General features: G+C 43.0%; 2 protein-coding genes and 2 long non-coding RNA genes across 15 annotated transcripts; 2 read left to right on the forward strand and 2 right to left on the reverse strand.

The window, feature by feature from the left end:
* Nucleotides 1-2,360: 2,360 nt before the first annotated feature.
* LOC146389605 (zinc-binding protein A33-like) lies at nt 2,361-5,587 on the reverse strand. The gene is made up of 2 exons (XM_084922949.1): nt 5,443-5,587; nt 2,361-5,341 (listed from the first exon to the last, which is right to left on the reverse strand). The coding sequence occupies exon 2, from the start codon at nt 5,322-5,324 to the stop codon at nt 3,942-3,944; it is 1,383 nt and encodes a 460-aa protein (XP_084779075.1). The 5' UTR covers nt 5,325-5,341; nt 5,443-5,587; the 3' UTR covers nt 2,361-3,941.
* Nucleotides 5,588-5,630: 43 nt separating this feature from the next.
* LOC146389606 (uncharacterized) lies at nt 5,631-10,907 on the forward strand. Of its 7 annotated transcripts, none has more exons than XR_014799755.1 (8): nt 5,631-5,951; nt 6,071-6,375; nt 6,537-6,925; nt 7,019-7,635; nt 8,449-8,629; nt 8,714-8,849; nt 8,952-9,128; nt 9,270-10,907. It is a non-coding gene; the product is annotated as an uncharacterized LOC146389606 (long non-coding RNA). The 7 variants fall into 7 exon arrangements; XR_014799751.1 differs by having other exon boundaries at nt 7,019-7,360; nt 7,457-7,635; nt 8,714-9,128; XR_014799754.1 differs by having other exon boundaries at nt 7,019-7,319; nt 7,457-7,635; nt 8,714-9,128.
* A 1,896-nt stretch (nt 10,908-12,803) lies between these two features.
* Nucleotides 12,804-14,944, reverse strand: LOC146389607 (nuclear factor 7, ovary-like). Its single transcript, XM_084922953.1, has one exon. It carries the CDS (start codon nt 14,648-14,650, stop codon nt 13,265-13,267), a length of 1,386 nt encoding a protein of 461 aa, XP_084779079.1. The 5' UTR covers nt 14,651-14,944; the 3' UTR covers nt 12,804-13,264.
* Nucleotides 14,945-15,184: 240 nt separating this feature from the next.
* LOC146389608 (uncharacterized) lies at nt 15,185-23,258 on the forward strand. Of its 6 annotated transcripts, XR_014799763.1 has the most exons (9): nt 15,185-15,277; nt 15,397-15,701; nt 15,981-16,251; nt 19,618-19,875; nt 20,011-20,197; nt 21,005-21,186; nt 21,271-21,406; nt 21,509-21,671; nt 21,813-23,258. It is a non-coding gene; the product is annotated as an uncharacterized LOC146389608 (long non-coding RNA). The 6 variants fall into 6 exon arrangements; XR_014799761.1 differs by having other exon boundaries at nt 19,618-19,916; nt 21,271-21,671; XR_014799759.1 differs by having other exon boundaries at nt 20,303-21,186; nt 21,271-21,671.
* The last annotated feature ends 69 nt before the right edge of the window (nt 23,259-23,327 follow it).

A 23,327-nucleotide genomic window follows, 5' to 3' on the forward strand; every position in this document is an offset into this window, starting at 1 on the left:
TTTTTTACTATAGATTTAATTGGTTGATATTCTAAAAATCTATTCTTGTTAATCCCACACTGTATAACTAGTCTGTCAGATGGAATAAAGTCTGTTCCTTAGAATATATGTTACAAGTATTTAATTCTTTTACAACTGCAATCTGGGAAGTTAATCATATTATTGTTTTGTAATATGTCAGGGTTGTTCCAGATAGGTGAACGTTTGCATGGGATTAATGAAGACTCATCATTTTTAGAAACTCCCACCATGCTGTCAGGAAGGAGCTGATATTGATGTCATTTGATGTTTGAGCTGATAAATGGTAGTTCCGAAATCTCTCTGTTATTGTTAGAGCCTGTTCTACGTCTAGCCAGGTCTCATCTGAAAGGGTATGTTTTAACCATCCTAAGCCTGTTGGCTAAGAAGTTAGGCAGATCTAGTCCTTCTTTGTCCTTGGTCCTTTGTAGCTTTTTTAAGATAACACGCGGTGGGTTTATATTTCTAGACTGCAGTGGTGTAGAAGAAGAATTATGAAACGAGCAATCAATCAGAAGAAGTATACATACTGAATAATCTGAAAATCTTGAAAAAGAGTTTATTAATATAATCACCTCAGAGAGAGTGGTTTGTGAGTTTTGGAGAAAACGTAAACATCATCCGCATAAAGACTGTTTTTATGTTCCACATTCTTGCATCTTATGCCCTCAATCACTATAGCCTGTCTAATTCCTGATGGAGTTCACCTGTTGTCAGCGGTGAATCCAGCGTTATTGCTTGACTGTCTTATTAATAATTTCATTTAATTCTAGTTTTACATATTTTGTTCAGTATTTGTTCAGAGGATTTGGTGTTTTTTTTCTAATCCCTGAATATTTTGTTTTGTTTTTTCTTTTTAAAATGAAATGAAATTATTTTACCTCATCACAGCTTTCCCTGCTTCCCAGAGGACAGATGTTGATGTCCCAGGCAGATTTTTATAGTGTAGATCAGGGGTGTCAAACTCATTTTGGTTCATGGGGCAACATACAGCCTAATTAGATGTCAAGTGGGCCAAAGCAGTACAATCATAACATAATTACCTATTAATGTCAATAATTATAATAAGTCCATGTTTTTTCACTTTTTTCATGCAAAGAAGTACAAGTCCATTAGAAAATCTTCATATTAATCAGATATCCCTTTTCAAAACACATAACAACCTTCGCTTTCTTAATTCAAGTGTTGCACAAATACAAACAAAAGTTTAAGCCAAAGACATTTGGAACTGACAACGTAGTATTGCACTTTAACATTTATGGCATTGCATGAACACTAAACCAAACTAATCTGTAGTAAAGCTGTTGACTTACATTAAATTGAATATTTTTTTGAACTTTTTCTACAGCAAGAATTCATTTTCACAGAACTGTTTTCTTTAAGTGTAGTTGGCGTCTGAAGCAACATCTCAGATTCTTATCTGCAGTGATGTTAATGTAACCAGGGAGTGATGCAGGGTCACGATAGAGCTGTCTGTCCACGTAGAGCCCTTATTAATGAAGACTGGGAACAGGACTTTGCGTTGCTCCAGGATCTCTTTAGGGAAATGGTGGTTTATGGTGAAGTCCAATCCTTTAGCGTTGATGCAACTCTTCGCTGGTCTTTCTATTTGAAATGTCAGAATTTGGCCACAACAGGATGCGGTCTCCTGGCACCCTCTTAGGTCTGAGACGATGGACTCGATCGCAGCTTTTAATTAGGTGCTTCTGCGTCCTCTTCAGCAGACTCTGAGATACCAGAAAACACATAGTTTTCTCTCATACTACAGGCCTGCATTTATTTTCAGTATTATGTTGGGTGACATTCTCAGTTAGAGACTTAACTCAGTCCCGTAGCGAGGACTTTTTAGCAGCGACTGTTTCCACCTTATTCTGGCTGAATTCCAGAGATTCCCGCAGGGATTTAAATTCCTGGTGTAAAATCTTCAGCAGGGACAACATCGCATCCAAGCTGGACCATCGCCTATCAACTGACTCCAGGATGTCAGTAAAGTCGTTGTATTCTTGGAGAGCATCTAATTTCTCCTCCCTGTGCTCCAGGCTGTTGGAGATGATTATACAAATTTGGTTTATTATTTGTCAATTGATTGTATACTATAACTGAAGCTTTCTGAGCTAACATTTAGGGTTTTTTTTCCTTGTCAACTCTCCAGCATCTAATGTGACCTACGGCATTTTCCGTCACTTCCCTCTCCTTACCTGAGTGAGGTAAGGAGAGGGAAGTGACTCATTACTTCCACAATAGAAGGATCTCAATTTCATTATAATCGGACAAAGTCAATCAAATGCAAACAACCACAATTCAAATATTAGAAACATTTCATATATGGAGTTAAACATGAATCATTGTTTCAACAATATATTTATTGTTGTCATAAAGAATCAAGAGCACAACAACAAACTGCTGCTCCAATTAAACACATGTCAGTCCAAATACCAGCAAACTAAATCATTTCCATGTATTTCTTTTACTTCAGGAGCATTTTGAAACTGAACCTGACTGGATGCTGTCTTGTCTGACTAAAGCTAACAGACTACAAACCAGAGGAAAGTGGAATCAACTAAAGACATTACAAACTCCTGCATTATCAGTCATGATGGACAATTTGTTCAAGGTGTTTACACTTACTTGTGAAATATTGTTTCGTTATAACATTATTTATATTTTATTTTTAAGCTGGGCTATCCTGAGGCTCAGAGTATCTTTCGCTGTTAAACTCCTCCTACAAACTCAGACTCTTCTCCAGCAAACCTCAGGTGGGCTGGTAAAAAAATATTTGAATGTTTTGCATCTCTTTGTGCTTTGTGACATTTTTCTGTAGGCAGACAGTTGGTGTCGTAAACCACTGCCTCTGTTCAAAGATGGTCGCACACAGTGGACATAAATGGCTTCTTTCACTCCTCTTTCAAACCATCTGTCCTCTCTGTCCAAAATGTGAACATTGGCATCCTTGAAAGAGTGACCTTTGTCCTTTAGATGCAGATGGACTGCTGAGTCTTGTCCTGTGGAGGTGGCTCTTCTATGTTGTGCCATGCACTTGTGAAGTGGCTGTTTGGTCTCTCCGATGTAGAGGTCTGGGCATTCCTCGCTACACTGTACAGCATACACTACATTGTTAAGTTTGTGTTTAGGAGTTTTGTCTTTCGGGTGAACCAGTTTTTGTCTGAGCGTATTGCTGGGTCTGAAGTACACTGGGATGTCGTGCTTGGAGAAAACTCTCCTGAGTTTCTCTGATACACCGGCTACATAGGGGATGACAATGTTGTTGCGTCTGTCCTTCATATCCTCCATCGCTGGTGTCTGATCTTCTTTTCTGTGCCTCTTTGCTGACTTTATGAATGCCCATTTAGGATAACCGCATGTTTTAAGTGCTTCCTTTACATGTGTGTGTTCCTTCTTTTTTCCTTCAGGCTTAGAGGGAACATGTTCTGCCCGGTGGTGTAGGGTCCTGATTACTCCAAGTTTGTGTTCCAGAGGGTGATGGGAGTCAAAGAGGAGGTACTGGTCCGTGTGTGTGGGCTTCTGGTAAACCTCGATGTTGAGGTTGCCATTCTCTTCAATGTGCACAGCGCAGTCCAGGAAAGGCAAACAGTCGTCCTTTGTGTCTTCCCTGGTGAACTTGATGTTCTTATCCACGGCGTTAATGTGCGCAGTGAAGGATTCCACTTCTTGTGTTTTGATTTTGACCCAGGTGTCGTCTACATATCTGTACCAGTGGCTGGGTACTCTTCCTTTAAAAGAGCCAAGAGCCTTCCTTTCCACTTCGTCCATGTAAAGGTTGGCTACAATAGGTGACACGGGGGAGCCCATGGCACAGCCATGTTTTTGTCTGTGGAAACCCTTGTTGTGTTTGAAATATGTGATGGTGAGGCAGAAGTCTAACAGTGACAGGAAACAACATTAGAAATATAATCATCCTCAACTCATCTGCCCCACTCACACTGAACCTTCAATGGCAACACTTTAGCTTTATCATAAGTGTTAATATATGGAAACATCCTGTGAGTGAAAGTGTGTGTGAAGGTGTGTATGTGTGTGTTAGTATCAGGATCAGAGAACGTCAGCTGTCCTCTGTTCCAGTCCAGATTCACTCTGATCCTCTGGAGCTTCTTCTGAACTGAGAGATCAGTGACAGCTGATGGTGAAAGTGTGTAGTATTTACTTGAACTGCACCCTATTCTCCATAAAACAGACCCTATGACTCCCTTCCTCTGCCCAGACTCTGCAAATACACCCAGTCCCCACCGTATACTGTCTCCAACATCAACATCCCAGCTGTGAGTCCCTGAGTTAAAGCCCTCAGAGCCCAGGACAGAGCAGGAATGATCAAACCTCTCTGGATTATCAGGAAGCTGCTGCCTCTCTCCTCCTACTCTCACACTGGTCAGATCTTCAGACAGGATGAGTTCAGGATGAGCAGTGTTTGGGTCCAGAATGAGAGGAGAGTAGGAGACCATGTCCTTCATGTTGTTCCAGATGTTGAAGGTCAGGTTGCCCAGGTGTTTGGCCTGGTCTATCAGAGCTCCTGAGGGCAGCTGTGGATCATCCAGCAGGGGGCAGCGCTGGACTCTTTCCACTGCAGCCTTGTAGTTGTGCAGGAATGAGACGTCTTCAGCTCTCAGCTCCTCCTCTGTGGCTCTGACTGTGTCTGAAAGAGCTGCTATCTCTCTGCTCAGAGCCTCCATCTTCTCCTTCATCATCCCACTCTTCTGCTCCTCTTCCTCCCTCAGTGCAGCCAGCCTGGCCTCCTCTTCCTCTGCTAGAAACTGGTGAAGCTTCTTAAACTGCTCCTTAATCTGCCTCTCTGTGTGTCGGGCCTGGACCTTAATGTGTTCTGCTGTTTGATCAAACTTCACTTGAACTTCTTCACAAACCTTTAACTTCTTCTTTAAGGGCTCCAGAGTTTCCTGAAGTTCCTTCTTGTGTTGTTGTGCAGCTTCATCGATGGGTCTGAATCTGTGATTGGTGTGTTTTTCTGAGTCTCTGCAGACGACACACACTGGCTGCTGATGGTCCAGACAGAAGAGTTTGAGTTTCTCAGAGTGCAGACTGCAGAGAGCCTCTGAAGCTCTCTGATCTCTCTCCTGTAAGAACGACTCACACAGGTTCTTTAAAGCTCGGTTTAAAGGTGGATGCTTCTTTGAAGATATTTCCTTACAAACTGGACACTCACGTGCCCGTTTTTTTCTCCACGATCTCTTCAGACAGTGTTCACAGAAGCTGTGGCTACATGACAGAAGAACAGGATCTCTGAAGACCTCCTGACAGACCGGACAGCAGAGATCCTCCTCTGATCCAGAAGCCATTGAGTCTGTGAGTGAAGCTGAAAACAGCAGACAGGAAGTACAGTCAGTCCTGGCTCCCCTCCCTCCTCTACCACCTTCACTGAAACTTCCTTTGAGTTGTGTTTTTGCTCAAACTCACATTCAGTGTGTGGAGCGTCAGCAGCTTGAAGCAGCAGTGTTGGAGTTTTCCACTTTTCTCTCCTGTAGCTGGACTCACTCAGAGGAAGCTGCTAGTTTGGTCTGAGCTCAGTCTGATCGTCTGTGCGTCTCTCTTTACTGAGGACGAAGAACAGCCAGTTTCCTCCTTTGTTGCATTTGAGTGACGTGAGGGGCGGAGCTTCATTCAACTTCCTCTAATAAATGTGTGAGTGTGACAGCAGAGCGCAGACTGTCACCGCAGGTTAAAAATGAAACATTTTGTGAAGCTCAGAAAATAAAGTATGACTCAGTGTTGCAGCTGTTTGGCAGTTTTTCTTTCCAACTTTCTTCTGATTATTACAAGGGCTCGCCCCGCCCGCAGACTTTGGACCAATAGGAGCGCTGGCCGGCTGCAAACTACCAATCGTCTTTCGACGCAAGTTGCGTCACCAGAAAACAACAACGGCACCTCCGCTATGTTTGGAAAGTCGCATTTCTTTTATCTTTACAGTAAGTTACCGACTTTAAGATATTTAGATCTGGATTTAGCTGAAATGACATGAGGATGAAAAGCTCATTTAACCCTTTTACTTCATGGCCAATATCTAACCTATTACTCCCATTTCTAGTCTTTTCAGTGGCGACACCAGCAATTCGCGTTGTTAATCCCGATGCCCGTGCACATCGTCACTCGGCCCTACTTAAAACAACCAAAGAGGCACGTTACTGTGGGAAGTTTGGTCTTCTCCAAACCTCCACTGGAGCTGCTCAGCCAAATCACTGCATTGACTCACGCAGAGAAGCTTCTCCGAGCAGATTGTATCCACGCGCCTTCACGTCAGCAGTGTCTGGGAGAGCTGGTGGTGCCATTAGGACAATATGAAAAGGCACCGCTTCGGTGGCTCGTTACAAACGATGTGGGATATGTGAAGTAGTAAGTGTATCATATATTTAATATCATACTAGGCAGGATTACTAAACCATTAATACTCATTTACCTGCAAATGGCTATTGTCAGCATATGTTGCTCGTTGTAAACTTTCTTTAAGTGTGTAACATTCACGATGATATTGCTGACGGTATGCATGATTCCAGCATACTTGACAGGTGCAGAACGGAGCTGGCAAATCCACAAAGAAAGGGAGAGATGGGGAACCACCTTTTTCTACAAAGTAATCGTAAATACAAAACTACTTGTTCATCACATTTATAGATGTACTAAAGTCCCAACACTCCTCGTCTGCAAGTCAACCTCTGGAGTGAAGTCTGACAAGCAGGGAACTGGGCAGATCTCAGCTTTCCTGTCCAAGGAGTTTGAGACCACTGTACAGTCACATCAAAATAATTCTGCTGTGCAGCCCAAACATCGTGAGTCCACAGAGGCTGCTGTACGGTCCAAAAAACATGACACAGTTGGACTGAGTGAGTCACCTGCATCCCAGGGTCATGATCATGCCATACAATTAACTTGGAGTCACTCACCTGTAAGTGCTGTTTATTTGAAATCCAAACAATTTCAGTTAGAGCATTTGTATGTGTGTGTGTGTTGTATTCTATGTTATCTGTGTGTGTTTCAGGTGGAGACAGAGGGATGGGTGTGTCTCTGGGAAAATCCTGATATATCCCATCTGCTGACTTTTCCTGGCTTAAAAAGGACACTGACAGAGGGCTGTTCAAACCTGTTCAGACATACAAGGACACTACTGTTGTGTTAAAGAGGCGACGGGTGATGAAATCAGACCGCATTTGTTTTTACCCACCAGAACCTCCTGAGGTGCTGTGGTCAGTGTACAGCTCTTTTTTTCACAGCCGCATATTTTTTGTGGCACTCTGTTGGAGTATGAAAGTGCTCCTAGAAGTATCCTCAAGCTGATGAGTGTGAGGAGGTTCACCTATATAAGTCTGGCTATCACCACCGTGTAATTTCACATTAATATTTTACTCCAATGTAAACAGTAAAACCGCCATCCTGGATTCATGTTTACATTTTCCCTCTTCTTCCTTATAAACTTAAGGTACGTCACATCTGTGATGTGTCCAACTGGTACACGATGCTTACTGAGGTCCTCTGCTGCGGACCATGGACAAAGGCAGAAGTGGCAGAGGAGGAAAAGTGGGTTGGTGGCTCGCCTGGAGTTCAGCAATTTAATCACAGCTCAGTGAGGGATATCAAGCAAGACATCTTGACTAGCAAGTGAGTAAAATGACCATCATGTTCATGTGTATTTTAAAAGCTTTAAGTTTTTTTTTAATTTTTCAATCGCTCACTCAATTTAACATCAAGATCTTAATGGTGACAGTCCTTGCAGGCGTGGTGTGGATAAGAATGTTGCCTTCTGAGAGACAGAACCGGCAGATAAAGAGAATCACATGAATCACACTCTGTGCTAACCTGTGAGGAGTCCTTTGACAAGCTGGAACCAATGTGATGTGGAGTCATTGAGAGGTTTCACTTGGCCAATCAGCCTGTTCCCAACATTTTGGATGTGGACCGTGTTTGTTGTCATGCAAAGGGACCATCAGTAGTAGAGGCCTTGTTTCAGCCTTGGGTGGACAGTGGGATGGTTGTGTGTCTGGACATCTTTCACTGGATCCCCTGGTTTGACGCAGCCATCCGTACAGAGTCTCGTGCAAAGTACTCTGCATTTAAGTCTGCACTAGCTGGGGCGCTGCTGCCTTAAAACCGCGAAGACCTCGAGCTGCTTATAAGGGTCGCCAGAGCAAAGGACCCAGTAACAATGCAGTCTGGATCCGAAGTTGTCTGCCTGTACATTTCCAGGGACAGGTAAAACAGCATGTGCGGAGGGTCACACTGACACCTGAGGAAACATTTCGGATCATCCATTTGGTTATTGAGGAGCTGAAAGTTCCAGCTGGGCTGGATGAGGGTGGAGTGAGTCTGTTCAAAACACCTGATAGGAAAGTCCTCATTCCAGAAGGTTATTAAAACAAGAATTTACATTGTGACAAACTGAAGATCACACAAAGTTTGTCTGTTTATTTCCAGGGGTCATTGTTGAGGGCAGCACAGCAGTGACACCTGGAGTGCATTCAGGACCCAGCAGACACAAACATGTACAGGGTGGCTACCACAAGAAAAAACAACGTGGATGTTCCCGATTAAAAATGTCTGCGTGGAAGCAACAGCCTGGAAGGTTTTCACGAATAACTTCCTAACATGATTTCAGGTACACGGCTGTAATCTGTATACTTGTGACAAATTACACTTGTAGTCATATCATCGTCATTTCCATTATTATTGTTGTATTCAGGTCCTCACTGATAAGTGGCATTGCAAGGTGGACGGAGGAGCTCAGATGCTGTATTTGGTGGTAAAGGATTTACTCTGCAGCACTGATCAGTCGCCTCAACACTTGCTGTCAGCAGCTGTTTGGAGAACCTGTAGAAGTAAACATCTGTGGCCCAGCTGATCTCACATCCACTGAATTGTTCAGACTGGAGTACTTGTTCAGCCAGAGCAGAGGAGACTCTGTAATTTTCTCTCTGTAGGACATCGTCAGTGATGGACCTGGTCCTGAGGAGGAGGTGGTTCAGCCTGAGCGACCCGAGCCAGATGATCCCGATGAAACATTGCAGAGTGACGAGGAGGCATCTGACACTGTGCTGGATGCTGTCCTTCCCCACATTACACTCACCAATGATACCACTGTTTACCCTCCAGCCTGTGTGAGTAGCTAGGTTTACTTTTCATATGAGGGACAAAGTTTTTACATTAAAGCACGGATTAAAACACACACTGCTTGTCTGAAAACAAAGACAATTGTTTATATATTTACCGACCAAGTTTATATGGGATTCATTTTACAGGAAGATGCCTGCAGTACAAAAGCCATCCTGGATTTGAAAAGCTGGAAATGTTCTGCTCTGTGTTTGTGGAGATTAGACTGATAGAGGACAAATTATCACTTACCACTGAGCAGAGGAACAAGGTCCTTCAGTGTGGAGGGGCATGACAAGCAGCCACAATAGTTTAACCAGCTGTACAAGACCCACTGGGACAACACCCTCTACTGCCACACTGACAGGGATGACCTCGTTGATGCTGCTCTTATACAGAGAGTAAAGATGGCCAAGTGCTAGGGACCCGCACAACGTCACATCAGCACTCGGAGCAACAGTTAAACTAAACACTTGTGGCTGTGCTCACCTCAGGGTACTCACAACAGTCTAGAGAAAGTCTCTATTTTAAAGGCCTGTGAGCGAATCCAGCATCGTGTTCTGGTGGAAGATGCGGTTCTTTCTAAAATAAACATCAAGACTATGCGGGACTTCAACCATCAGCAAGAAACTATCCTCAATCTGCATGCAACAAAACATACATAGGATTCAGTGCATGAATAAGTTCCTGAATCCTTTATCATCCACAGCTAAAAATGGTTGGAAATCAAGTGCAATCATTTTGGACAGGTCTTTATCAATTAAGTTCTGTCTTGCTGGGATCACAGACGTCTGCAAAAACTTTCTCATAGAGCTCTGGGTTGGTTTAGGTGGTTGTGGTGGTATACTGCATGATGCTGTAGATACTGCAGCAGCTACAGTTGCAGTAGACACACTGGCACCTTCATTAATATCACTCTCATTTGACTGTGTTTTATCTTCCCAGTGCACTGATGGGTGGACTTTTCTCAGGTGTCTGTTGTTGCAAAAGCAGTTTCACCCCGGTTCGTATATTCGTCAGGACTCCAGAAAGAACACCGGGACTCAGTAGTCAATTAACAACACTTTTATTAATACACACTTATTGATTACACCTTCTAGAAGGGAGATGTACAGGACCCTGGACTTTCTCTGCAGATCTCAACTCCTTTGTCTGTTACATGCAGTTTTGTATAAGTGACCCCCCTTCTAAACCCTCTACAAGGTGCCATAACACTAAGTACTATGTTTACATACTTTCACTTGTGTGTGTGCGAGCCTGTGAGTGCCTACATGTGTGCGTTCCCGCGTGTCTATATGAGTGCTCGTGAGTGAGTGTATGCGCGTACCTATGTGTATGTGTAAGTGCACGTAAGTGAGTGTGCGTGTGGATGTGTGTGTGTGACAGTTAAAACACTGTGGGTGTAGGTGACTCCCTAGAGGTCATAAAAAACCCATCTCCCTTCCAGACCACAGTTATCCAGGTCAAATGTTGAGACCCCCACCCAAACATTCTCTGGGGAATTTCCACTCAGCATTAACTCCTCTCTGTTTTACTTTCACAGTTCAACTGGGGAGGGTCTCCTATACTCTACTCCTAAGTTCATGACACAATCAGGCCTTTATTACATTGAGGGCAGTGGCAGTGTCTCTACAATAATTCTAGATTATATGTTAACACATTTCTCAACTCTAAATCAGCTAAACATTTCTACAGTGTGCAGGTTGTTTGAGTTCTATGTGATATCCTTTTCTTGCACACTCTACACTCTGCCTTTGTATTGTCAATAAAATTGAAGTGGTTTCAGATTTTGCTTCTTTTCTTGGTGTCACTTATTTTCTTTACTATACCTTTCTAATGTGTCGATGTTGTCTCTTGTTGTTGCCCCTGGATCCCTCTCTATCTCAATCTCCTCCTATGAATGTAACTACCACCCCTCGTGATGGGTTTTTTTTCCAATTCAGTAATATTTTTGTTCTTTTTTTCATTAAAAAAAAAAAAGAAGAAATAAATAATTTTACCTCATCACAGCTTTCCCTGCTTCCCAGAGGACAGATGCTGATGTTCCAGTCAGGTTATTATAGTGTATATCAGGGGTGTCAAAGTCGTTTTGGTTTACGGGGCAACATACAGCCTAATTAGATGTAAAGTGGGCCAAAGCAGTACAATCACGGCATAATTACCTATAAATAATAATAATACGTCCATGTTTTTTCACTTTGTTTTCATACAAAATCTTCATATTTAATCAAATATCCTTTTAGTGAAGCTGTGAATATTGAATATTTTTCAACTTTTTCTACAGCAAGAATTCATTTTCACAGAACTGTTTTCTTTAAGTGTAGTTGGCGTCTGAAGCAACATTTCAGATTCTAATCTGCAGTGATGTTAATATAACCAGGGAGTGATGCAGAGTCACGATAGAGCTGTCTGTCCACGTAGAGCCCTTATTAATGAAGACTGGGAACAGGACATTGCGTTGCTCCAGGATCTCTTTAGGGAAATGGTGGTTTTATGCTGAAGTCCAATCCTTTCACCTCCTTGATGCAACTTTTCGCTGGTCTTTCCACAACAGGATGCTGTCTCCCGGCACCCTCTAAGGTCTGAGACGATGGACTTGATGGCAGCTTTTAATTAGTTGCTTCTGCATCCTCTTCAGCAGACTCTGAGATACAGGAAAACACAGTTTTCTCTCATACTACAGGCTTGCATTTATTTTCTGTATTAAGATGGGTCACATTCTCAGTTACAGACTTAACTCAGTCGCGTAGCGAGGACCTATCAACTGACTCCAGGATGTCAGTAAAGTCGTTGTATTCTTGGTTCGTCTAATTTCTCCTCCCTGTGCTCCAGGCTGTTGAAGATGATTATACAAATTTGGTTTATTATTTGTCAATTGATTGTATACTATAACTGAAGCTTTCTGAGCTAACATTTAGGGTTTTTTTCCTTGTCAACTCTCCAGCATCTAATGTGACCTACGGCATTTTCCGTCACTTCCCTCTCCTTACCTCACCCAGTTCTCTCAGAATTGGTAACTCTCGTAATCCTTGATGAGTAACAAACTACAGATAAGTGTGTAAGCACCAGTGATCTACACACTGCTTCTTACACTTTGAAGTCTTCCTGTTAAGTTCATAAGAGCTTGTACTGTCAGTCCACCAAGTGTTCGTGAGCTCTCTCAAACACTGTTAAACTTTCATGGGTTTCTGTATGTATGCGTTCTTAAATTGGTCCCAATTCATATTGTTGTAATGTTAACACTTTTAATATAGAGGACAAAAAAGAAAACGCCTGAAGGTTCAAAGAAAGCACTTGATTTTTTTTGTTTTTTAAACAGGTTTTGCCTAAACATGATTTCATTTTCATTTTGCAGTTTGCTGACTCATTACTTCCACAATAGAAGGATCTCAATTTCTTTATAATCAGACAAAGTCGATCAAATGCCATGATGGATAATTTGTTCATGGTGTTTATACTTATTTGTGAAATATTGTTTCGTTATAACATTATTCATATTTTATTTTTAAGCTGGGCTATCCTGAGGCTCAGAGCATCTTTCGCTCTTAAACTCCTCCTACAAACTCAGACTCTTCTCCTGCAAACCTCAGGTGGGCTTTGTTTCAATCTGGCAAAAGAATATTTGAATGTTTTACATCTCTTTGTACTTTGTGACATTTTTCTGTTGTGAAGACATGTGAGACTTTTTTGAGTCATGAGCTACTTTTATTTTCATTAATATAAAAACAGTTTATGTACATAATAACTTCTAACTGTCAAAAACAATGAATTACAAAATGATATTTATAAAAGTAGTATAAGGAATATATAAAGAAGAGTATATAAAACATTTATTAACACACAAGCATGGAACTCATATGTTTTAATTGAGCTCCATATATCTCGATAGACAGACAGATAAAAAACATGAATCACTTGTAATGATTAGAAACTTGATAGAATTTCAAATCTAGTTTGGGGAGTCATTCAGTGAGAAACAGTGAAATGATTTTCCATGTGAAAAGGTGGACAGCAGAAACAGAAAGAAACAGTGAGAACTAAAAGAGAAACAAAGAGCTTTGGAACAACGAGGCAGCAGGAGGACAGCTGCAGTTTAACAGCTTCAACTCACTGACAGGAAACAACATTAGAAATATCATCATCCTCAACTCATCTGCTCCACTGACACTGACACCTTCAACGGCAACACCTTCACTTCATCCTCAGTCCATATGTATGGAAACATCCTGTGAGTGAAAGTGTGTGTGAAGGTGTGTATGTGTGTGTTAGTATCAGGATCAGAGAACGACAGCTTTCCTCTGTTCCAGTCCAGATTCACTCTGATCCTCTGGAGCTTCTTCTCTACTGAGAGAGCAGTTTTAGCGGATGGTGAGAATGCAAAATATTTACCTTGATAGAACACTATTCCCCATAATCCAGACCGTACACTTCCCTTTCTCTGCACAGACTCTGCTAACACACCCAGTCCCCACCATATACTGTCTCCAACATCAACATCCCAGCTGTGAGTCCCTGAGTTAAAGCCCTCAGAGCCCAGGACAGAGCAGGAATGATGAATCCTCTCTGGATTATCAGGAAGCTGCTGTCTCTCTACACCAAATCTTGCAGTGGTCAGATCTTCAGACAGGATGAGGTCTGGGTTTGCAGTGTTTGGGTCCAGAATGAGAGGAGTGTAGGAGACCATGTCCTTCATGTTGTTCCAGATGTTGAAGGTCAGGTTGCCCAGGTGTTTGGCCTGGTCTATCAGAGCTCCTGAGGGCAGCTGTGGATCATCCAGCAGGGGGCAGCGCTGGACTCTTTCCACTGCAGCCTTGTAGTTGTGCAGGAATGAGACGTCTTCAGCTCTCAGCTCCTCCTCTGTGGCTCTGACTGTGTCTGAAAGAGCTGCTATCTCTCTGCTCAGAGCCTCCATCTTCTCCTTCATCATCCCACTCTTCTGCTCCTCTTCCTCCCTCAGTGCAGCCAACCTGGCCTCCTCTTCCTCTGCTAGAAACTGGTGAAGCTTCTTAAACTGCTCCTTAATCTGCCTCTCTGTGTGTCGGGCCTGGACCTTAATGTGTTCTGCTGTTTGATCAAACTTCACTTGAACTTCTTCACAAACCTTTAACTTCTTCTTTAAGGGCTCCAGAGTTTCCTGAAGTTCCTTCTTGTGTTGTTGTGCAGCTTCATCGATGGGTCTGAATCTGTGATTGGTGTGTTTTTCTGAGTCTCTGCAGACGACACACACTGGCTGCTGATGGTCCAGGCAGAAGAGTTTGAGTTTCTCAGAGTGCAGACTGCAGAGAGCCTCTGAAGCTCTCTGATCTCTCTCCTGTAAGAACGACTCACACAAGTTCTTTAAAGCTCGGTTTAAAGGTGGATCATACACTGATATTTCCTTACAAACTGGACACTCACGCTCCCTTTTTTTTCTCCACCATCTCTTCAGACAGTCTTTACAGAAGCTGTGGCTACATGACAGAAGAACAGGATCTCTGAAGACCTGCTGACAGACCGGACAGCAGAGATCCTCCTCTGATCTGGAAGCCATTGAGTCTGTGAGTGAAGCTGAAAACAGCAGACAGGAAGTACAGTCAGTCCTGGCTCCCCTCCCTCCTCTACGACCTTCACTGAAACTTCCTTTGAGTCGTGTTTTTGCTCAAACTCACATTCAGTGTGTGGAGCGTCAGCAGCTTGAAGCAGCAGTGTTGGAGTTTTCCACTTTTCTGTCCTGTAGCTGGACTCACTCAGAGGAAGCTGCTAGTTTGGTCTGAGCTCAGTCTGATCGTCTGTGCGTCTCTCTTCACTGAGGACGAAGAACAGCCAGTTTCCTCCTTTGTTGCATTTGAGTGACGTGAGGGGCGGAACTTCATTCAACTTCCTCTAATAAATGTGTGAGTGTGACAGCAGAGCGCAGACTGTCACCGCAGGTCAAAAATTAAACATTTTGTGAAGTTCAGAAAATAAAATATGACTCAGTGTTGCAGCTGTTTGGCAGTTTTTCTTTCCAACTTTCTTCTGATTATTACAAGGGCTCGCCCCGCCCGCAAACTGTGGACCAATAGGAGAGCTGGCCGGCTGCAAACTACCAATCGTCTGTCGATGGAAGTTGCGTCACCAGAAAACAACAACGGCACCTCCGCTATGTTTGGAAAGTCGCATTTCTTTTATCTTTACAGTAAGTTATCGACTCTAAGATATTTGGATCTGGATTTAGCTGAAATGACATGAGGATGAAAAGCTCCTTTAACCCTTTTACTTCATGGCCAATATCTAACCTATTACTCTCATTTCTAGTCTTTTCAGTGGCGACACCAGCAATTCGCGTTGTTAATCCCGATGCCCGTGCACATCGTCACTCGGCCCTACTTAAAACAACCAAAGAGCCACGTTACTGTGGGAAGTTTGGTCTTCTCCAAACCTCCACTGGAGCTGCTCAGCCAAATCACTGCATTGACTCACGCAGAGAAGCTTCTCCGAGCAGATTGTATCCACGCGCCTTCACGTCAGCAGTGTCTGGGAGAGCTGGTGGTGCCATTAGGACAATATGAAAAGGCACCGCTTCGGTGGCTCGTTACAAACGATGTGGGATATATGAAGTAGTAAGTGTATCATATATTTAATATCATACTAGGCAGGATTACTAAACCATTAATACTCATTTACCTGCGAATGGCTATTGTCAGCATATGTTGCTCGTTGTAAACTTTCTTTAAGTGTGTAACATTCACGATGATATTGCTGACGGTATGCATGATTCCAGCATACTTGACAGGTACAGTATGGAGCTGACAAACCCACAAAGAAAGGGAGAGACGGGGAACCACCTTTTTCTACAAAGTAATCGTAATTACAAAACTACTTGTTCATCCCATTTATAGATGTACTAAAGTCCCAACACTCCTCGTCTGCAAGTCAACCTCTGGAGTGAAGTCTGACAAGCGGGGAACTGGGCAGATCTCAGCTTTCCTGTCCAAGGAGTTTGAGACCACTGTACAGTCACATCAAAATAATTCTGCTGTGCAGCCCAAACATCGTGAGTCCACAGAGGCTGCTGTACGGTCCAAAAAACATGACACAGTTTGACTGAGTGAGTCACCTGCATCCCAGGGTCATGATCATGCCATACAATTAACTTGGAGTCACTCACCTGTAAGTGCTGTTTATTTGAAATCCAAACAATTTCAGTTAGAGCATTTGTATGTGTGTGTGTGCGTGTTGTATTGGGGCGCTGCTCTTGCGGCGACCAGCAGGTTGTCTCTCTCTGTCAGTGTCAGTGTTTTAACTTATTTAATTTCATTCTTTTATTCCTTTATATATATTTTTTGCCTGAGGAAATCCTATAGCATCGGCTTGTGGTTTGTGGAACTTCTTTTAATGAAGATGGGTTTTTTATTTCGCATGGTTTTACTGGCAATCCTGACGGTTGTTTGGAGTCATTGCTACTCTCAAACAATTACATACTCACGGGAGTTTCTTGTGGATCTTCGGTGGAAAGGCCCGTCTCTGGCCTCTTCTCACCCTCCAGTGTTTCCCAGCTATGGATTATCCAGTAACGACAGGGGCACTTTTGTTTTTAACAGAGTCAAAGCAAGGAAGTGAGGTAAGAAGGGAGGCCAGGTCAGCGATTGCAGAAGCAAATACGATACAATCGTATTCCTTTACCATCAATAATCCTGGCTAATGTGCAGTCTCTGAGGAGTAATTTGGATGAACTGCATTTGAATGTCGCACACTTACGTGACTACAGGGATATATGTCTAATGGCATTCACAGAGACTTTGCTCAAGGATTCTGACCCTGATTGTTCTCTGGAACTAAATGGCTTCGGGTTTCCCATACGTTTGGATCGAGACCCCGGAGCTACCCAGAAATTGCAAGGAGGAGGGGTGTGTTTGTATATAAATCAGAAATGGTGTAAAATCGTGACCGTTCATAGACAAGTGTGCCTGCCTGACATTGAGCTCCTCTCTGTGTCTTTGAGGCCGTTTTATCTGCCGAGGGAATTCCCACAGATCAACGTCACCATCGTTTACATCCACCCTAAAGCAAATCCTAAGAATGTGACTGACACCATCTTCAACGTCATCCACTCACTACAATCTCTCTCTCCTGAGGCTCCTAATATTGTTCTTGGGGACTTTAATCGCTGCGACTTAAAGAAAACACTGAGCAGTTTTTATCAGTATGTGAACTGCCCCACACGCTTCAATAAGACTCTGGATCTTTGTTACGGTTCCATAAAAGGTGCGTATACATCTGTGGCTGGCCCTGCCCTCGGATCCTCGGATCACAACACGGTGCATCTTCTGCCAGTTTACAAGACTGTACTGAGAAGAGAGAAAGTGAGGAAACACCGCATAAAGGTTTGGAGTGACGATGCCTCTTTAGCCCTGCAGGGCTGCTTTGACTGTACAGACTGGTCGGTGTTTATAGAATCATGTAGAGACATTAATGAACTCACTGACATTGTCTGCAGCTATATCTCCTTTTGCAGAGACATGATTATTCCTTCAAAGGTTGTGCATTTTTTCCCTGATAACAAACCATGGTCTTCAAAAGCTCTTATGAGGCTGATTCATGAAAGGAAAAAAGCTTTTATTGAAGGGAATATCTTGAAAGTTAGAGAAATTAGGAAGGAGATCAGATCAGAAATTAAAAAAGCCAAAATAAAATACAAGGATAAGGTACAGGCGGAGATGGGTAGCAATAACTTAAGGGTGGCCTGGGCAGGCATGAAACACATGACTGGTCACTGTTACAGTGACTGTAATAAGATAAGTCTCCCTGGTTTTAGTTCAGACTCTCAGTTAGCCAATCAGCTGAACAGATTTTATTTGAGATTTAATGATAATTATAATTCAAGGAATACACTTGATTTCTTAATAGAGAGCACCAGAGCCCCCCCCCCCAGCTTTGTTCTTTGATGAAAGAAGGGTGGGAAATCTTTTTAAAATGAGTAAGAGTAACAAAAGTCCAGGTCCTGATAATATATGTGGCCAGGTGCTTAGAACATGTGCTGGGCAATTATGCAATATTTTTTATTACATTTTTCTTTTATCTCTTCAGCAACAGAGGGTTCCAGAGGTATGGAAAAAATCAATTATTTCTCCAGTTGCCAAGACCACAAAACCTACATCATTAAATGATTTTAGGCCTGTCGCTCTAACATCCTTAGTGATGAAGTCCTTTGAAAAACTTGTCAGGAAGGAGATCCTGCAGCAAGTAGGAAGCTTATAGACCCACTACAATTTGCATACAGGCCTCGTAGAGGTGTTGATGATGCAGTGGTCACTCTGTTGAACTTCCTCTATCGCCATCTTGATGGCGCCAAAGCTCATGCTCGGCTCTTATTTGTTGATTTTTCTTCAGCTTTTAATACTATCCAGCCACATCTTTTAGTTGATAAGCTTCTTAACCAGTTTAAACTTGATTTTAATCTCATTGGTTGGATTTTAGACTTTTTAACTGACAGATCTCAGTGTGTGAGAGTAAACGGTTGTTTTTCCAAACAGCTGAACTCTTCTACTGGCTCACCACAAGGTTGTTGTCTCTCTCCTCTACTGTATATTTTGTACACTAATGACTGTCGCAGTACACAGGCCAACAGGCATTTCATTAAATATGCAGATGACACAGTCATTGTAAGCCTCCTTCATGATGAAGAGGATTCCCATGGGCCTGTTGTGGATGAGTTTGTTTCGTGGTGTAATCAGTCCTTCTTAATGATTAACACCTTGAAAACCAAGGACATGGCTATTGACTTCAGGAAGACATTCCCCCATCCTGCACTAACAGTGGTAAATGGTGCAGCCATTGAACTGGTGGACAGTTATAAGTATTTGGGGGTTGTTCTTGATAAGACTCTGTCCTTTGAGTCACATCTTGCTGCTACAGTGAAAAAGGTTCAACAAAGACTGTACTTTTTAAGGAGGTTGAGAGGTTTTAATGTTTCATCTGAAATGATGACTCTTTTTTTCTAAAAGTTTTATTGAATCTGTTTTAACTTTCTGTATCATTGCTTGGTACGGTAATATGTCCCTGAATAATAAGACCAGACTTAACAACCTGGTTAAATTGGCTGGTAAGATTTCAGGGAGGTCTCAGGTCCAGCTTGTGGACTTTTATAACAGGCAGGTGCTGAGGAAGGCCACCTCTGTCCTGTTGTGCTCAGATCATCCTCTCTTTAATGATTTTCAACTGCTTCCATCAGGTCGTCGTTATAAAGTGCCTGCAGTGAAGACAAAGAGACATAGATTGTCTTTTGTACCTACTGCTATTATCATAGTTAATAACACTAAACCATGAGTGTTGTTGCCATTGCACATTGCACTTTTTTGATGAAAAATCTAGGTTGTTTTCTCAGGCTTATATTATATTATATTATATTATTTTGGAGTGTGTATGTGATGTGTTGGTTGTCTGTTTGTTTGTACGGACATACTGCAAATCAATTTCCCGTTAGGGACAATAAAGTTACCAATAACCAATATTCTATGTTATCTGTGTGTGTTTCAGGTGGAGACAGAGGGATGGGCGTGTCTCTGGGAAGATCCTGATATATCCCATCTGCTGACTTTTGCTGGCTTAAAAAGGACACTGACAGAGGGCTGTTCACCCCTGTTCAGACATATATATACGCATTTGTTTTTACCCACCAGAACCTCCTGAGGTGCTGTGATCAGTGTACAGCTCTTTTTTTCACAGCCGCATATTTTTTGTGGCACTCTGTTGGAGTATGAAAGTGCTCCTAGAAGTATCCTCAAGCTGATGAGTGTGAGTAGGTTCACCTATATAAGTCTGGCTATCACCACCGTGTAATTTCACATTAATATTTTACTCCAATGTAAACAGTAAAACCGCCACCGGATTCATGTTTACATTTTCCCTCTTCTTCCTTATAAACTTAAGGTACGTCACATCTGTGATGTGTCCAACTGGTACACGATGCTTACTGAGGTCCTGTGCTGTAGACCATGGACAAAGGCAGAAGTGGCAGAGGAGGAAAAGTGGGTTGGTGGCTCGCCTGGAGTTCAGCAATTTAATCACAGCTCATTGAGGGACATCAAACCATGTTCCCTGCCATCTTGACTAGCAAGTGAGTAAAATGACCATCATGTTCACGTGTATTTTAAAAGCTTTAAGTTTTTTTAAATTTTTCAATCGCTCACTCAATTTAACATCAAGATCTTAATGGTGACAGTCCTTGCAGGCGTGGTGTGGATAAGAATGTTGCCTTCTGAGAGACAGAACCGGCAGATAAAGAGAATCACACGAATCACACTCTGTGCTAACCTGTGAGGAGTCCTTTGACAAGCTGGAACCAATGTGATGTGGAGTCATTGAGAGGTTTCACTTGGCCAACCAGCCTGTTCCCAACATTTTGGATGCTTGTTGTCGTGCAAAGGGACCATCAGTAGTAGAGGCCTTGTTTCAGCCTTGGGTGGACAGTGGGATGGTTGTGTGTCTGGACATCTTTCACTGGATCCCCTGTTTTGACGCAGCCATCCGTACAGAGTCTCGTGCAAAGTACTCTGCATTTAAGTCTGCACTAGCTGGGGCGCTGCTGCCTTAAAGCCGCGAAGACCTCGAGCTGCTTATAAGGGTCGCCAGAGCAAAGGACCCAGTAACAATGCAGTCTGTGTCTGAAGTTGTCTGCCTGTACATTTCCAGGGACAGGTAAAACAGCATGTGCGGAGGGTCACACTGAGGCCTCAGGAAACATTTCGGATCATCCATTTGGTTATTGAGGAGCTGAAAGTTCCAGCTGGGCTGGATGAGGGTGGAGTGAGTCTGTTCAAAACACCTGATAGGAAAGTCCTCATTCCAGAAGGTTATTAAAACAAGAATTTACATTGGGACAAACTGAAGATCACACAAAGTTTCTCTGTCTGTTTATTTCCAGGGGTCATTGTTGAGGGCAGCACAGCAGTGACACCTGGAGTGCATTCAGGACCCAGCAGACACAAACATGTACAGGGTGGCTACCACAAGAAAAAAACAACGTGGATGTTCCCGATTAAAAATGTCTGCGTGGAAGCAACAGCCTGGAAGGTTTTCACGAATAACTTCCTAACATGATTTCAGGTACACGGCTGTAATCTGTATACTTGTGACAAATTACACTTGTAGTCATATCATCGTCATTTCCTTCATTATTGTTGTATTCAGGTCCTCACTGATAAGTGGCATTGCAGGGTGGAAGGATGAGCTCAGATGCTGTATTTGGTGGTAAAGGATTTACTCTGCAGCACTGATCAATCGCCTCAACACTTGCTGTCAGCAGCTGTTTGGAGAACCTGTAGAAGTAAACATCTGTGGCCCAGCTGATCTCACATCCACTGAATTGTTCAGACTGGAGTACTTGTTCAGCCAGAGCAGAGGAGACTCTGTAATTTTCTCTCTGTAGGACATCGTCAGTGATGGACCTGGTCCTGGGGAGGAGGTGGTTCAGCCTGAGCGACCCGAGCCAGATGATCCCGATGAAACATTGCAGAGTGACAAGGAGGCATCTGACACTGTGCTGGATGCTGTCCTTCCCCACATTACACTCACCAATGATACCAGCCTGTGTGAGTAGCTAGGTTTACTTTTCATATGAGGGACAAAGTTTTTACATTAAAGCACAGATTAAAACACACACTGCTTGTCTGAAAACAAAGACAATTGTTTATATATTTACCGACCAAGTTTGTATGGGATTCATTTTACAGGAAGATGCCTGCAGTACAAAAGCCATCCTGGATTTGAAAAGCTGGAAATGTTCTGCTCTGTGTTTGTGGAGATTAGCCTGATAGAGGACAAATTATCACTTACCACTGAGCAGAGGAACAAGGTCCTTCAGTGTGGAGGGGCATGACAAGCAGCCACAATAGTTTAACCAGCTGTACAAGACCCACTGGGACAACACCCTCTACTGCCACACTGACAGGGATGACCTCGTTGATGCTGCTCTTATACAGAGAGTAAAGATGGCCAAGTGCTAGGGACCCGCACAACGTCACATCAGCACTCGGAGCAACAGTTAAACTAAACAGACTCTTGACTATGCGAGACTTCAACCATCAGCAAGAAACTATCCTCAATCTGCATGCAACAAAACATACATAGGATTCAGTGCATGAATAAGTTCCTGAATCCTTTATCATCCACAGCTAAAAATGGTTGGAAATCAAGTGCAATCATTTTGGACAGGTCTTTATCAATTGAGTTCTGTCTTGCTGGGGTCACAGACGTCTGCAAAAACTTTCTCATAGAGCTCTGGGTTGGTTTAGGTGGTTGTGGTGGTATACTGCATGATGCTGTAGATACTGCAGCAGCTACAGTTGCAGTAGACACACTGGCACCTTCATTAATATCACTCTCATTTGACTGTGTTTTATCTTCCCAGTGCACTGATGGGTGGACTGTTCTCAGGTGTCTGTGCAGGTTGTTTGAGTTCTATGTGATATCTCTGTGAAGGTTCTCAGTCATCCAGGTCATCGTAGTCAAAGGATCTTGCAAAGAAAAGAGTCTGGACTTCTTTAAGTTACTTGAAGACATTTCACCTCTCATCCGAGAAGCTTCTTCAGTTCTAAGGTCAAAAGGATAAAGGACACTCTTTCGAGGATGCCAATGTTCACATTTTGGACAGAGAGGACAGATGGTTTGAAAGAGGAGTGAAAGAAGCCATCTATGTCCACTGTGAGCGACCATCTTTGAACAGAGGCAGTGGTTTACGACACCAACTCTCTGCCATCTATAATCCAGTTTTGAGATCCCTTCCCAGACGCCTTAACGCCCACTCACATCCTGGGCCATCTGACCTCAGGAATTCGCCTGATAAGGTGGGGCCAGGTTTCACAATGAACCCACCCGAAACTCTGGCTGATTGGGACCCACACCCAGTTTCACACCTTGGCTCAGGCAATTAGAGGATCATCAGGCGGTCCTTTTGTCCCTCCTGGGGGGAAACTCCCACTAGGTTTATATCTGGGACTCCCCACCATTTGACCTTAGAACTGAAGAAGCTTCTCGGATGAGAGGTGAAACGTCTTCAAGTAACTTAAAGAAGTCCAGACGCTTTTCTTTGCAAGCTCCTTTGACTCTATGTGATATCCTTTTCTTGCACACTCTACACTCTGCCTTTGTATTGTCAATAAAATTGAAGTGGTTTCAGATTTTGCTTCTTTTCTTGGTGTCACTTATTTTCTTTACTATACCTTTCTAATGTGTCGATGTTGTCTCTT

The sequence above is a fragment of the Perissodus microlepis genome, chromosome 3 (assembly GCF_051167445.1).
Source record: "Perissodus microlepis isolate ML-2025 ecotype Zambia chromosome 3, ASM5116744v1, whole genome shotgun sequence".
NCBI lineage: Eukaryota > Metazoa > Chordata > Actinopteri > Cichliformes > Cichlidae > Perissodus > Perissodus microlepis.

Coding starts and splice junctions, on each gene's coding strand:
- LOC146389607 (XM_084922953.1), bottom strand. CDS start 14,650: ATGGCTTCCAGATCAGAGGAGGATCTCTGCTGTCCGGTCTGTCAGCAG.
- LOC146389605 (XM_084922949.1), bottom strand. CDS start 5,324: ATGGCTTCTGGATCAGAGGAGGATCTCTGCTGTCCGGTCTGTCAGGAG.